General features: G+C 38.8%; 1 protein-coding gene across 1 annotated transcript in view; it reads right to left on the bottom strand.

The window, feature by feature from the left end:
- Positions 1–16,685, bottom strand: part of CC2D2A (coiled-coil and C2 domain containing 2A) — a 183,671-nt gene extending 166,986 nt beyond the window's left edge. Inside the window, exon 1 of the mRNA XM_049790229.1 lies at positions 16,572–16,685. Within this exon, the coding sequence (XP_049646186.1) occupies positions 16,572–16,685 (114 nt within the window). The remainder of the gene's footprint in view (positions 1–16,571) is intronic.
- Between the last annotated feature and the right edge of the window lie 386 nt (positions 16,686–17,071).

Below are 17,071 nucleotides of genomic sequence, written 5' to 3'. Positions count from 1 at the left end.
TTTCATAAATTGTACTATTCTATAAATTACTTTTGGGGGGTAAACTCCTATTACCATTCATGTTGAACTTTCCCCAAATAAAATATAACTCCCCTTATGTACTTTTGAGATAAAATTATATAGCTGTATTGAAATCATCCCAACCAATTACCTCTTCTTGGATGATTTAGTTGTTTTTAATATTTGATTTTGCCAATATCATTGCAATATGCAACCATTTGGCATAATCATTGTTTACCCTTTTTGGATTTGGAAGGTTGATGCTGGCAGATGTCCTACTCAGACTCCACCCTTTTTGCTTCTTCCTTCCTTTCATGAAATAGTCCACATCCCTGGTGCCAGTGTGGGTTTCTAGCAGACTAAATCTCCTGTGAGGTCAGCATGAACATATGGTTCATACTCATCTTCTTTCTTATCTATAGCCTTGTGGAGGACCTTCTACTACGTTTTTACTCTCAACTTTAACCTAAAATTACTTCCTCATTGTTGATTGGATATTTGCCATCTGGGTTCTTATCTGGTCCATACGCATACATTCAACTTCCCTGTGAAGTGATGTATCTTGGCAATGGATGGTAAATAGATGGAGATACGCCTTGCCCTTAGAGAGTGGCATTGTCCAGAAGACAGCACTTAAGAGAACAATCGTCAGTCATAGACTGAGTTAAGGTGACCAGAAAACAGTGAGAAGGGTGGCAAATTTGAGGGGTGGGTTCTATGAATATTTATACTTTGATTACGATCCATGAGACACAAAGAATGACCACTGCATAGCAAGGAAGCAGAGAAAAGTCAGGGCAGTGGGAACAATCCAGGCTGTCTGCAGTACATAAGGCAGATAAGACAGTCAGAGAGAGAGAGAGAGAGAGAGAGAGAGAGAGAGAGAGAGAGAGAGAGAGAGAGAGAGAGAGAGAGAGAGAGAGAGAGAGAGAGAGAGAGAGAGAGAGTCTTGGAGACCAGCCCTAGAGGTCCAGACAGGGCTGAGCTAACTTAGCACTTGAAGATCATGAACTTGTATAAAAAGTTTAGTGGGAAGGTCTTGATGGAAGTAGGTGAGGGACACTATCTGGTTTCATGTTCAATTATCATGGTTTAAATTTTATCCTTAACAGAATTATCTAGGTGATAACACTTAACAGGGAAAGCAATAATTCTTTACTTTTATTAAATAAATTTCTAAATGAATCACTATTAGACACATTTACTAAATTGTTCATGATTGAGTTTCAGTGATATACGTATAACACTCATTCCTCTACCAGTGCACATTTCCTGCCATTATGTTTACTTTTCATACTCCTTCCTACCTGCATCTATGGCTGACATTTTTCTTCTCTTTCTCACAGACTGATAATTCTTATGGCTATTGACGAGGAGAAAGAAGCAAGGTTTTCTAAATTTTTCAGGTGAACTAAGAACTGAGGCTTCATAGTGAGGCAGGAGACAAGCAATAGGCCCTGATAACTGCTGCCCCCTTTATGGTTTCTTCTATTACCTTGTTTTCCTACAAACCCTACACAATCTGGTCAGTTTGCAGGTAACTACTGGGAAGGTGGGATGAGAAGATGGTACTTATTCTTTGGCCCAAAGTTGGACGTGTAGCAACATCTATACATAACAAAACTTCAATGTAACCATGATCAGAAATCAGTTAATAGGAACCTTTGCTCTTTTAACTCCCTTGAAATTTGGCATATTTGTTATTCCTACATAACCAGGCCTTTTTGTCTAATAAATAGATGATAAGAAGACGCATAATCTTTGTATAAACTTTAGAAAACCTAGGTGTGGAAGAAGTCAGGTGGTTTTCTGGATGAGGTGCACCAGGGCAGAGTATCCATCATCTGTTTGTAACACTGTCAAGCTTCAGTGATTTCCTCCAATGTTGCATGACATTTTAGAAGAATGGTCCAAATTATGGTTTCTTGTTGCAAAGAGTTGCTCAGATTTCTTGTCTTCACCAGAAAATAAAACACGCCTTTATGTTTCTCTCTGTTACCTTACATAGATCTTGGCAAGGACCACATTGAGAGCTGTTGATAGAATTATTTATTACCTTGGAACTGACTTAGTAGATTTCTTGTAGGCTTCACTGATCCTCTCTCTCTCTCTCTCTCTCTCTCTCTCTCTCTCTCTCTCTCTCTCTCTCAACCAGTAAAAGATGCCTTCACAATTTTTTTTCAAGAAAGAGAAAACTTTTAATATTATTACACCACTAAATTCAGAGTTACTCATCAGAATCAGGATCTTAGAACAAGGAAACAAGTATAAGATCCATAAGAGCAAGTTAAAAATCAATTTACTAGCTCTCAGTTACCAACTAGGTTTTCACCAAGGACTTGCATCTAAACAAAATATGGAGTGAGAAACAAATGATGCTCCAGATAATTTTCTTCCTTCCTTTGTTCCTTCCTAAATAAAATATCACTTTTTTTTTTTTGTGGTTTTTGGGTCACACCCGGCAGTGCTCAGGGGTTTTTCCTGGCTCCGTGCTCAGAAATTGCTCCTGGCAGGCACGGGGGACCATATGGGACGCCGGGATTCGAACCGATGACCTTCTGCATGAAAGGTAAATGCCTTACCTCCATGCTATCTCTCCGGCCCTAAATATCACTTTTTAAAATGTCATTTTATATGTATTAATTATGCAAGGAAGATTTGAGAACCTGTTTACTTATGTCATTGATTCATTTATTTTTATTCTTCTTGACAATCAGCTATACTTCCCTAGACAATTAATTAATGGCCTCTACTTGGGGTCAAGTTGAAGTTTTATAGAACTTCAACACTATTGGTTTTAGAATCCTTGTATTTCAACAGTCAAATTATAAAATTGTACACTTCAACAATGAAAACCATAATTTAGGCAAGTGTTTTGTCATAGCCAGTCTCTCATTATTATATAGAGCCCCTGATTTTCAAACACATTTTTTGGGAGATAAATTTAGATTATATGCCAGTAAGTAGAGAAAATTGGAAATTTGAAAGTTCTCCAACAAAAAGAAAAATGGCCTTCACAGTTTTTGAAACTTAGTTTGCAAATGCTTCCCCACTACCCATCATAGTCATTTCTAATTTATATAATAATAATTTTCAAAGCACACTGTTCATGATTCCTCAGAAAGAAACCTTGCATCTTTGAATTTCAATGGAATCTAGGAGAGCTGAATAGGTCTTACTTTTGAAACTGTGGCCTTAAAAGGACACCTGTGCTATCACTAGTTAATCTGAGTAGCTAAAGGACCCTAATTCATTCATTCATGTTCAGTATTGCAATAATTGTTTTCGCAGAAGCAGTAGAAATGTTTTGTTCAACTTTTCTTCAAGGACAAAAGATAGACAGCAACTAAGTCACTTTTTCTCTTTCTCTTGTTCTTGCTTTCCCTTTCCCTTTTAAGTAGCCTAAATAAAATTGGATGCTTCAAGTGACATTTTAGGAGGAAGTACACCAGAAACACTTTATCTTATTGATTCTAAGACTTCTTGTTTTCTTGACACCTTGAGCCCACCAAGAGTGATCCCTGAGCATCACATGATGTGGCCCCCAATCAAAAAAAAGATCATAGTCATATTTGTAGTAGTAGTAGTAGCACTAGTAAAAGTAGCTGAGTTAAATGACTTTTCCAACTCAATAACTCATTAGATATGGAGGGATGCAGCTGAGCAAAATACAGTTCATGTACTTAACATGTACTTAACATCTAGAAGTATAGTTACACAAGACATATCTAAAGCAGTTGTGGTCCATTTAATCCTGGAAATCAAGAGTTGCACTTATTCTAAAGTGCCAATGCTAACATTTGAGTAATTGCTCTATGCTCAGGGACTAGGTCTTTGTGCGTTCCCAGTTCCTCTGCAGAACAAGTCGGCCAACACTGCCTTCAGTGTCCCTGTTCTGGACAGAAGGAAACAGAGGTGCAGAGAGAGGAAGAGGAAGTCACAGAGTTGTACCCTTAGGTAAAAGGCTCAGTATACTGAATTGCATATCCTTAACCATTGAAGGGGAGCAGAAATCTTCCACCCCAAGCTTTTGGCAAGCACTTCATCTCAGCTTTTGGCAAGCAATTTAAATCAGGTGTTCTGAATACTGGGAGGAGATGTATTTTGTAAAAGATAAGTTATAAAAATGTCTTTCACATATAAAAGGGTCTTTTTTTCTGTTGGGATGGCTTTGGCTTGGAAGATTTGTTCCCTTTAACTCTTTTTATTAAAATGGAAAAAATATTTATTTAGTTTTGATACCCTGTGGTGTTTAGGGATCACTTCCATGGCTGAAGTCACTCTCTATGATGTTTGGGGGACTATATCCCAGAAATCTAAGTTGGGTCTCCTGCACACAGAACGTGCACTTCATTTGCTGAGTTCTCTCTCCTGCCCTTCTTTTAAGTATCTTGTTTGCCTCCTCCAGTACATCCTATTGTCATGTGGGTTGCTGAGCACTTCATGACTGTACTGTGATGACTGTGGGCCTGAGTCCTCAGAGGGACATGGAGAAGGATGGATTTCAGGACCAGGCTGAGCCAACAGACCTGAACTAGAACTATTCCTCAGACAGACTCTGAGAGTGACCTGTTGGAGAAGAAGGAACATGGAGCTAAGAAATTTGGGTTCTCTAATGGCTCTGAACTCTGGACAATGAGAATTAGATTCATGCTGAAGCTAAGAGTCTTCACACATATAAACCATGGATGGGATGCATATGATGAATGGATCTCAATCTCCTAGTGAGAAATAATAGAGTCCAGCATTTCAATGGCGGGATAAGTGAAGAACTTGGGGCCCTTCCCAGGAGAGAAATGGAATCTAAAATTATTTTAGATACTTGCTGTAGCTTTCTCTAGCAAACCATTCAGATTAATATAACTCAGGCCAAGGCTAATAGAATATTTGCTTAACTCCTGCTTAAAATAAATACAGGTTTAGCACCTGAATTTACAAGTCTGCACTTTTCCTACCATCTTTCTTCCAAGTCAGCATGTCTTCTTCCCTGTATGCGTGCATTTTTCAGATTCTTGTTACAATAGAAGGAGCCTGATATATATTTTTTTGGAATCAGTTCTACATTTTAATCTTCCTTTATCTACTTTATGAGCTTATAATTATTTTTTCAAACTCAGAGAAATAGAGATAAGAATATCTACCAGAAGCAGGGGATTTACAATTTAAAGAACTTAGGGGATATTTCTGGCATTTTGCCTATATTCACACATTTAGAGTCCAAGGAGAGAATTGCCATTATAATCCTACTTTACAGGTGAGAAAAGAAATGAGATACTGAGAAGCTAAATAACTTGTCCAGAGTCATCTGTGACTTTCCCTATTATCTCACTTTAGTTCTTTAGAGAGGAAATTATTCCGAATATAAAGGAAGCCTGCATTGTCCACATTAGCAAAGGTACTTGAGCTGTCAAACAGGGACTCATCTTCCTGTTGCTCTTTCATAGCACAAATTAAACCCTTCCAATGGAATAAATGATCACTATGTCTAGTATTTATACAAAGTCATTCATTTAAAAGGCACACTTGAAGTTCAATACTTGTTTTAGTTGTAAGACAGTGAAGTTGGGGAAACTGAGCCCCACAATATAGGTAGGTTACTCAATGAAATTCTCTCTTTAAAAAAAAAAAAGAAAGAAATTCTCTTTCTACTTTTTTTTGGTTTTTGGGCCACACCCAGTGACGCTCAGGGGTTACACCTGGCTATACACTCAGAAATAGCTCCTGGCTTGGGGGACCATATGGGACAATGGGGGATCGAACAGCAGTTTGTGCTAGGCTAGTGTGTGCAAGGCAAGCATCCTATCGCTTGTGCTACCATTCTGCCCCTATATCTATTTATATATTTTATACATATAAAATATATATGTATATTTAGGATGTAAGTTGTGATTTTGAGTGTGCTCAGGTTTGTTGTTGAGTTAACATTAACTGATCTCGATTTTTCCTGGAGAAATATTTTTACCTTAAGTGCAGGTGTAGGGGTCTCTTCCCACCTTCTCCCCCTTCATGCTTCAGTTTTCAGGAGTTCTGACCATAACAATTTATTAACAGGAGGGCTAGTGACTCAAGTATGTGCTGAAGCTTCACTTTAGGACATTTCTGCTAGGATGTTCCTCACACACATATGTATGTATACAAATGCAATTCTTTCAGCCTCTGCAATGAGTGTGACATGACCAGAAATGAAGCAAACAAAGAAAAAAAAGCAAGACTGAGAAAAGTGGAGAAAGAACCTGGATCCTGGGGAAACTGATGCCAGCCTGCCCCCAAACTTTAGTTGTGTACATTAGTGAATTTTCTCTCCACTCCTGTCTTCTTTTGGTTTGATGCTTCTTAAGTTAGGCATCTCTTTTTATATGAATGAGTGTGATAAGCTTCCTGAATAGTCTGCTTCTTGAAAGGGGGATAATTATAATTATTTTTAAACCTAATTCATATGAATGTTGGACACTGATTACACATTCCAAATACCTGCCAATCCATGTCTTATGTATTCAGTGAAAGATGGGACTGGGAATGTTGAAGAATGGCTTAAAAATCCTCACATGAGACAAATATTTCCTTTCTTGAGGCATTCTTCCTAAAACTTGGACTAAGTTTTCTGTGGGGCTCTTTCCAACTTGCTTTTTTTTTCCATTGAGACCAATTGTAAGTCACATGGATTTACATCAGAGAAGGTAATATTTTATTTTTAGTACTGTTTGCTCAACATCTACACTAAGTATTTTTTACCACTTTAGCATGACACATTTAAGATGAAGCATTTTTCTCTTCCTCCTGTATTGCTTCCAGACTCCTTACTGATGGGAGGTACCCTCATGGGTTTGTAGCAATTCTAAGAAGGATATAGATATAGATATATTTTCCATTAATTTAAAGTATCCACTTAGTTAGGCCCCACTCCCTATATTTTTGTCAACCACTTGTCTGGGTGTTCTATGAAGGCATTTTATAGGTGTGACAAAAGTTCTATGTTCAGTTGACTTTAAAAAGTATTTTTTAGGGGCCAGTGTGGTGGCACAAGCAGTAGGGCATCTGCCTTGCACGCACTAGCCTAAGACGGATTGCGGTTTGATCCCCTAGTGTCTTATATGGTCCCTCAAGCCAGGAGCGATTTCCGAGGGCATAGCCAGGAGTAACCCCTCAGCGTCACTGGATGTGGCCCAAAAAATAAAAAAAGTATATTTTTAGTGTTTTCCTAGAAAATATGGGTGGAAATTATTTAATCAGTGAAGAGATTTGAAGAGACATAGAGAGACATAGACATCCCTAGTAAAGAAATTCTGCCTGGATGATGGAATATCAACTTGGGCTTCTAGCCTGCTCTCCCTAGAAGCCCTAAGCCTTACTTAACAGAATTTAGATACTAGTCTAGAGAATTTCCACAATTGCATAATTCAATTCTCTACAAGTTATCTATTAATATATAACTATCTTGTTGATTTTATGTTTACATCTATATTTCTATTACTCTCTCTCTCTCTGCCAGTCCTCCCTCTCTTTTTTTCATATCTATATCAACTGTTTTAATGTTCTTTAACCTACAGACCAGCAGTTGTGACTAAGTTGGTAGACCAGTAGATTTTAATATTTATACATCTTTGGACTGGCACCTCTCTGTGGATGGCTGATAGAAAAGCACTGATTATATGCCTATATCTATACTTACATGTTCATCTATATCTATGTATTGATATTATTTGTCTATAGATATATCTATATTGTATATGTCTATATCTTTATCTCTCTTATCTTCTCTCTCCTATATCTATAATCATAGCATCTATACTTTATTTTTCTTATTTTTATACCTATATTTGATATCTATAATCTCACTCTATCATCTATTTCTTCTATATGCTCTGCTTTAAATTGTTAGTGAGACTTCTCCTGATCTCCCTTCCTAAGTGGTAAATGTCACCATTCACGTCTCCTTCTTGCCGTCATTTTTTCATTACCTGGATTATTTCCCAATTACACTCATTGACTTTTGGATCATCTCACTTTCCCTAGAATTGTTGCGTATATTTTGGCTTGCTGTTCTCTAAAGATTTTGGCAGTGCTTGGTGCCCATTGGAGGTATGTTTTTCTTCATCTTAAATAAAAGCAAATGGTGTTTATAAACTATATTTGATTTGGACTTTTCACATCTAACTCTTCATTAGCTAGTTTGGGTATTAGATTCATTGTTCCCACCTCTCAAAGGCCAGGTCAAACAAAGATTCTAACTTTGTTTACAAAGGACTGACAAAGCTGTCATAACACCAGTGAGCTGGACTGGGGCATGGGCTTCTTCCCACTTGCTGGGGGATAGTTCCCCGATTGCCAGGAAAGACAAAATCCAGGGAAAACAAGGACAAATGGCTTTTTTTCCCCTTTGGTTTTCAGGTCTAGTTTTAAATGTAGCTGTCTGGTATTTGAACTTTTTGTCTGGTGAAAAAAAAAAACCATAAAAAGAAACATCCCTTCCAAATTAATCGCATTTTATGGGAGTGCTCTGATGTGGTTTATCTGTCCTTAAACCAAGCAACACAATATAAAATGTAAACTGTAAAGTGGAATCAGTCAAATTTTTTAGGTCTTTTTTTCTTCTTTTTTTGCATTTACATTAAAAAATATCACGTGTTGCCATGATAGTGGCTGAAATTGACCTGCGAACCTATGGAGAACTAGAACAGAGATGATAGGCTCTATCTAGCCTGGCTCTGACTTCCGGTTGAGGCAGTTAGGATGGACTTTTGGAGTTTAGGTTAGGACCTGTTTTCACTCTCCTGCTCAGCGCCTGGGTGGGGAAGGAGAGGCTCTAAGTCTTCCCAAGGTTTCAGGCATCGTGCTCCCTTCTGGCTCCATCTTGTGCATGCCACTGCAGCCACATGCAATCTTTTTGTTGCTGCAATGAGCCAATTTCTCAGTCGTGCTTTGCCTCCTGCTCTTCACTTTCAAGTAGAGAAGGCATGTCCCAGATATTCCTGCTTGTGGCTTTTTCCTTTCGACTGTCCCATCTTTGCCTAAATGTTGCCTTCATTTAGCCATGAGGCTTTCTGTACTCTTTGTCATTGGCAGCATGCCTACTCCATTTACGCCACTTCTTTCTTAAGGGTGTGACCCCCTAATCTGCACAACTTTGTGGAGATTTGGTGTTCTATCTGTCCTCCACTGTATTGAAAGACCCATAGGAGCAAGTTCATCTGTTTCGAGCTAAGGGCTTGGAATTGTGCCAAGCTCTTGATGGCTAATTCACCCGACTTTGTTATCTTGGTACGGGTCTTGTGGGTAATCAGAATGCCTAAAATTCAAGCCATGGAGGTCAAGTATTTACTGACTTATTTGCAATAGGAGAGTAAGTGTTAGCACAAGAGTGAAAGATTAGTGTTTGAGAAATCCCAGATCCTTTACCCATGTTTCCTCTTTTCTTGGACTCTCCAAAATACTGGTGAATATGGGCCCGGTTTATCTGAATCTGTGGTTCTCTTCATTGTGGGCTGGGTAAGAGGGAATGGAAACCCCAAATTCCCCCTTGATCCCCTTCCTGCGGCTTATTTGCCTGTTGCCCTACAAATCTCATCTGGAAACTTCTCCAGACCAACCTTTATGATGTCAAATAATCAAAGGGAGAGAGTGTAAATATGAAACATTTGGAAGCAAAGAACCTGATTTGGCCCAGGAAAGCTGATGCTTATTAAAATTTTCAAAGAATAGACATGCAAATAATCTATGTTTTAGATTATCTTCTTCTCATTTGTCATATCTGGAACCACTTTTACAACACTGAAATCAAAAGCCCCAAGTGTTCAGTTTTCTTCCTGTACACACCTCTTTACTGGCTGAGTTTCAGAACATTCTCCAGGCACATGGATTAGGGAATAAGAAGATGTGTAATATTTGAGTGCTTCACTGAATGTTCTCTCAGGCCAAGTTATTTTCAAAAGTGAAAGGAGTTTAGAAACTCTATCCTAGTTCACAGTTTGAAATAAAAGTCTTTGGAAGTCTCATGCATTTCATAAAAGCATAAATATCTAGCTGATGCATGGTGGTTATTTTTAATATGATGCCCTTTGAAGATAAATATTTGCTATCGATTTTAATCTGTCAAGGGAGGAAAACAAAAGCAAAAACAATGGGGGCGGTAGCAATAGTACAGTTGGTAGGAATTTACCTTGCATAAGGTCAGCCAATCACAGCATCCCATATGGTTCTCTGAGCCCAACCAGGGGTATCCCTGAATACAGATTCAGGAATAAGCCCTGAGAACCAGCAGGTATGGTCCTAAAACAAAACTCCATTTGTCAAGGGGGGAAGAGATGAATGTAATATTTTCTAGTGCATACACTCTGATCAAAGCTCATGGTGCACATTTGGTCATCTTACTGTTCAATGATTCCATTTAAACCTTGAAGAAAAACAAAGCTATAATAATTCCCTCAATTTTCTTCCCATCTTACTAATTCCCATTTTTCTATTCTTATATCCTAATTGTCTCAATGGACTCAAGAGTTTAAGCTCACTTCCTTCCCAAACTCACCTCACGATTGTCACTAACTACCTCTTCTTTTGCCTCTATGACATTACCTGATCCAATCACTTTTTTTCATTGTCTGGTTTCTTTACTTTCCTTAAATACACAAGGTTATACTAACCTGTAGAGATATACAAGCTCTTTCATTCTAAAATGACTTTGACATTGTCCCCTTAATTAGCAAAAAATCCAAAAATCACCAGTATTTATATCCTTCTAAAAAAATTGAACTTGTAGAATAATGGCAGGGCTAATAAAGGGCAATAAAAGATCAAATATTTTTCTTCTAAACCTACTACTTAAAATCAGTCATGTGTGCTCACCCATTCTGTGTTAGGTAGTAGGTGGTAATGAGTATTTTCAAATGATAACAATTTGAATCGACATAATTTTAGATAGATGATCCAGTTGTCATTGAATTTTTAATGACAACCCAACTAAGAATAACCAAGGTTGGAGATCATTAAGGGTAAAAACAGTGAAGGATATGGTGTTTAGCTACCTAAAGGAAGAGAGGGATGGATACAACAAGCAGAGGGTGAAACTTATTTCTATTCTCCACCCAGTGACTTCTGTTGCAGCTTTGTGGAGGAAGTTATTAATGTTATATGTTGGAAGAAGCACCTGTAGCAAAAAATTTTAGGTAGTAGACTTGAGCCTTGAGACTAGCACAACTACCTTGGAGCCATGGACTGAATGTGGGGAAGTGGCTTTCTGTCTCTGCCCTGCCTAGCAACACTCTGGCTATATGGGGTATATACAAAATTGTATTCTTTTTTTTGTTGTTGTTTTGTTTTGGGGTCACACCTGGCAGCGCTCAGGGGTTCCTCCTGGCTCTATGCTCAGAAATTGCCCCTGGCAGGCTCAGGGGACCATATGGAATGCCCGGATTCAAACCACTGACTTTCTGCATGAAAGGCAAATGCCTTACCTCCATGCTATCTCTCCAGCCTCTGTATTCTTCTTAAGAATATTACCCTTCTCATGGGGCCAAAGAGATAGCATGGGTAGGACGTTTGCTTTGCATGCAGCTGACCTGGGAGGGATCTGATTTGATTCTTGCCATCTCATATGGTCCCTTCTTCAGCCTGCCAGAGGTGATTTTTGAGTGTAGAACCAGGAGTGGCCCCTGAGTGCCACCGAGTGTGGCCCAAATACCAATCAACCAACCAATCAATAAAGTTTAAGAAAAGAATATTTCCTTTCTTAAGATAGACACTATGAAGGTGTGGAAAGATATTTCATGAGTCTGCATAGTAAAGTGTTGCCTAGAACCTCACGAACACATTTGAGGACAACAGAGATGCATTTGGGGAAGAAGTTAGTGAGAGAAATGAAGATGAGGATGATGCCAAGACTAGTGGGGCCAGAGCAATGACAGATAATCTCCAGGAGGAGAGAGATTTTGATCTGTTTGGGTCAGTCTTTGTGGCTATGGGAATATTAGACTTCCCGAGTTTGGCCAAAGGCAGAAGTCAGGAAAACAAAAGCTTATTACCCTTCTCATTAATTATTCAAAGAGGGGTAGATGTCACCCCAACCCCATCTTCTGCATATCCTTACCTGAGAGTAAGACCTTCCTATTTCTAGGAGGGATCCTTGGTAGATAACAAAAAGGATTTCCTCAGAAAAAGGAAGGGGATTGATTCAAGGATTCAAGGAGGGAGAGAGAGATTCATTGCAGAGCAGGATGGAGGAAAAGAGACAGACTTGAATGCAGGAATGCATATAGAGAGCATGCTATAAAAAGCTTTAAAGATTATAGGCCACACATGTTGGCCAGGGCCCTAAAAAGTTGATCTCTCCTGAAAACCTGACTGACTGTGAGTCTTTTCCTCCCAGCTATCTTGAACCCTCAGACCTGCCGGCTGAAAGCAAGAGGTTGCAGGCACATGCCCGGGACTGGCATAAAAAGGCCTCTCCATCCATCTCACCATCATCCACCTCCATCCAGGACTCCATAATTAATATCTTATTCAACAAGTTTGAGTCTGCAAAGCACTAAGAGGTGTACACTCAGTGACATGAGATGGATTTGGCTGAGCTTGAGCAGATGATGACCAGTCTCCAGCGAGCTGACTGGCTCAAGATTTAGTCTGAACAACTAGAATCAGATAGAGCTCATAAGAACTGGTTCAAATCAGATTAATAATGTGGAAGAGAGAAATAATAATATGAGGCAGAAAAATGGTTTCTTGTTAGGGAACCTTGACTTTAAAAATAAGGCGAGGGCCAGAGAGATAATACAGTGGGTAAGGCATTTGCTTTGCATACAGCCAACATGGATTCAATCCTCAGTATCACATATAATCCTTTAAGCACCATCAGAAGTGATTTTTCAGTGCAGAGTCAGGAGTAATCAAAGCACTATCAAATGTGGCCCACAAGACTAATAATAAACAAACAAACAAACAAATACATAAATACACAATAAGTTGAGGCATTGGATAGGCCTCTGGGAGGGTATGAGATTTCTTTTGTTTGTATCTTTGATTTTTTTTGTTTTGTTTTTGTTTTGTTCTGTTTTGGGGCCACACCATATGGAATGTTGGGGGATTGAACTGAGGTCTGTCCTAAGTCAGCTGTGGGCAAGGCAAATGCCCTACCGCTGTGCCACCAGTCTGGTCCCAAGGGTCTGAGATTTTTTTTATTAACATAATTTTTATTTTGATCATAGTGGCTTACATATTATTGACAATAATATTTTAGGTACATATTTACATAAAATCAGGGAGGATTCCCATCACTGGTTTGTCCTCCCTACTCCTCCGCTTTTGTCCTACCTCCCATATCCTCTTCCCTCACCCCCAGGGCTGCTAGAATATGTGGTCCCCTCTGTATCTAGCCTATTACTTAGTAGTCTTGCACCTGTTTGGTCCTGATGCCTCCCTTATTTCCTCCTCTAATTGGGAGGCAGGACTAGGTAGTTCAAGTTATGTGGTTTTGTTTGAAGAAGAGAAAAGTAATAAACTGGGGTAAAAGTCTAATACGCCGAAAGTAAGCGGAATTCTTCTAGAGGCTCTCGTCATCAGTTTGAGAGACGAAGGAGAAAAAGAAGGTGAAACACTCCACCACTACAAAAAGAAGTGTCAAATGTCCATTAAGGACTCCAACAATAACGCTAAGCACCACAAAAACAAAACAAACAAACAAACAAACAAAGAAAAAAAACGCCATGGTCTTGAGATAAGAAACATGGCAGAGCACATAAAGAAAGAAAAGAAGGGGCCGGAGAGATAGCATGAAAGTAAGGCGTTTGCCTTTCATGCAGGTCATTGGTTCGAATCCCAACTTTTTATGTGTTATAGTGTGGTATGAACTTTATTACAATAGATGGGAAAAATAAAAATAAAGTAGGCTGAATATTTGGTTTGTTATTTTGAATGGTGCTTCTTGTACATTATGCCACTGATTGGATCAAGCAGGTAAAAAAGGAAAGGTAGGTAAACACAGTCCCCTTTTTACAGGGAAGAATCAAGAGAAAAGGTTAAATACCTAGCAAAATGTCATGAATATGAAAAAGAACCTGTGGCTTTGAATTGAATTGAATTCTTATTCATTCCTTTTTTTTCACCTTATCGGTGGTACAGAAATTAAGATTTTCACTTATGGCACAGATTTTGACTACACATCTGATGAACTCTTTTCAGTTTCTTACTTCCTTCCCCCACGTTATTTTTTTTGAAGTTTTTCAATGCTGACGATAAGGTGATAAGCTTCAAACATTCATCTTTGACTGGAAAGGTTGGAATGACACGAGGGAGATAATTAAAGTGGAAAGAAATCCAATTTAAAAAGCTGGGCTCGGCGGGTTAGAAGATGCAGATAAACGTGATATGAAACAGCTGAGAGTCTCCTGGTGAAGGCTTCATTTCACATCTTAACAACACAGAACAAATTGCACAAATGTCTAGGAATTATATCCCTATGGTAACAAAACCACTGAAGTCACTTTTGAAAATGGTCACCAAATGGCATCCGTTGACCTTCTGTTTTGTAACAAGTTACAAGCAGATGGCACTTTGAAGCACACGAGGCAATTTGGAAAACAAAATCTCTTAGACATTTTTGTCTGGTTTGCTAAGATAATGTGATGAAGCCCAACATGAAAGAATCTTGGCGTGCTTTGAGAGAGAAAGGCTACACCATTCACTGGATTTGTTTTAATTTCTTGCAATCAAAGGGTTGATTTTTCAACTGTCAGCTTTGGCTGAGGAGCGGCTCATGATGGCTTATGCATGTGCCGAATAAACTGTACGAAGAGAAAAATCTATTTCTGGAAGCTTATTATTATGAACTACGTTCTTTATATGGTATATAAACATACATCTTATTTAACTCAAGAGCAATTCCATGGATAGTGGCTATTACCCATTTTTTGGGGGTGGGGGCCTACTTGGCAGTGCTGAAAAGCTACCCATGGTTCTGAAATCAAGAGTGATCCCTGGATATGCTCATATATCATACATGGTATCAGGGATTAAACTGGCATAGGTTAATTCAAGACAATATATTTAATTACCTCCTAAACTATCTCTCCAGTTTTGGCACCTATGTGTTAAATATAAATAAACGAATGCTCACAGTATGCCCACCCATAATTTGGCATAGAAATAGTACTCAGATCCTACTATGTGAAATCATTCCTTTTCCCTATGCCATGGTACTTCAAGCTCCACGTAGTCCCCACATCATCACTTCTTTATCATTTGTTTAAAACTATTTTCATGTTCAAAATTATATTTTTCAACTAGATGGAGCTAGGAAGTGTTTACATCTTGTAGTCCTATTGAAGACGCAAATCTGAATTTCTTGCTTTCAGAATTCAGAATACCATTGCCCATTTTGACAAGTAGTGCAGATGAAGAATAAAAAATCTCCATCCATTTCTACACTGCTATTTTATTTTTTGTCTTTGATTGCTTTTACCATGATATTTCACCCTGAAACAACAATAGATTTAGACGTGCACCCCACTTCCATTTTCTGTATTACAGCATGGCAAGTAGAAGGACAAACTTGCAGATTTCCTTGCAGCCAGAGGTGGTCATAGAGCTCAGGTTGGTCAATAAAAATACATAGAGAGATCCTTGAAACAGTTTCACTTTCCAAGAAGGTAGACTCTGATAAGAAGAAAACTTCATTTCTCTCTATGAACTCAATTTCTCTCAATATGAGCTCAACATCTGGAGCACAGAAGCTCTCTTGAGACTATAAGGATGAAAACCAAATTCTAAAGCTGGTACAATAGGAAGACAGAGGAGTCTGGATATTTGATGAAAACTGTAAATAATGTGTTGAATCACCTTGGATCACCAATTTTGGGACTTCTTGTCATTTGAGTAAAATAAACCCTTTCCAGGTAAAAAGAACTAGGATTTTTTGATACTCACAAATGCCTACAATTCTAATGGATACACTTTGTAGCTAGAAACCTGAAAGACAGTTTTAGTCTTTGACAGTATTTCATTTTATGCCACAGTTATCAGGATTATTTGATTTGCTTTTAGGTCACAACCAGTTGTCCCCAGGTTACATTCTTGGCTCTGTGCTCAGAAGACTCATTTGATGTCTTGCTGGAGTTGAGCTGGTGTATACTACATGTGAGGAAAACACCATACTATGTTATAGCTTGATCCTCTGCATATAATGCCATCTGAGTAGAAAACAGGCTTCTATAAATGGTATAAGTTTGGTCAGCCACAACTAGAAATGTAGGTGGATGCGTTTCCTACCCAGTTGTGACAAGATAGCTAACAGAGCTTGTGATCTGTGTGGCTTTAATTCTTCTAGAATAGGGATGAGGAATTTTGGCCCATGGAAAATCTTGTGGTCAGCCCTAGATCATGTAGGAACAGACACGTATGTCCTCAGACCATCTGCTTGTATTCTATGGCTCAAAAATGATATTATAAACATTCAAATGGTTCCTGGCAGATAAAAAGTTTCCTCATGCCTATTTTAGGAAGTCTAGACACCATTGTGGCCTAAGTGAACAACATGGAGTCCTGGAGTGAGTTGGATGGTGGTCCTTCTCAAGTCAGCTCCTTTTTACCTTGTATGGACACAGAATGAGCCTTTGAGGAGAATAACTGGAAAGGGTCATGGAATCATTTTGTCCTGTTCCACCTTGGGGCAAGACCACACGGAAGTCATACCAGATGTACATGGTGTGATTTTAATAGCCCTCCAAAGAAGACAGCTCCTCAGAAGGCTGTCTTAACAGTAAAAAAAGAAAAAAAAAAGTGGTGGCAAAGTTAAATTCTTTGGATAACTTTTTTTTTTTTTTTTTGGTTTTTGGGCCACACCCGGCGTTGCTCAGGGATTACTCCTGGCTGTCTGCTCAGAAATAGCTCTTGGCAGGCACGGGGGACCATATGGGACACCGGGATTCAAACCAACCACCTTTGGTCCTGGATCGGCTGCTTGCAAGGCTACCGCCACTGTGCTATCTCTCCGGGCCCTCTTTTAATAACTTTTAAGTAGAGTGATGTCGCTATATGCCCAAAGCAACAACACTGAAAGCATGAGATCTAAGTTGTAACCACTAACTAA

The sequence above is a fragment of the Suncus etruscus genome, chromosome 16 (assembly GCF_024139225.1).
Source record: "Suncus etruscus isolate mSunEtr1 chromosome 16, mSunEtr1.pri.cur, whole genome shotgun sequence".
NCBI lineage: Eukaryota > Metazoa > Chordata > Mammalia > Eulipotyphla > Soricidae > Suncus > Suncus etruscus.
The sequence above is the reverse complement of the archived record's forward strand: the minus strand, read 5'-3'. Positions and strand labels throughout refer to the sequence as shown.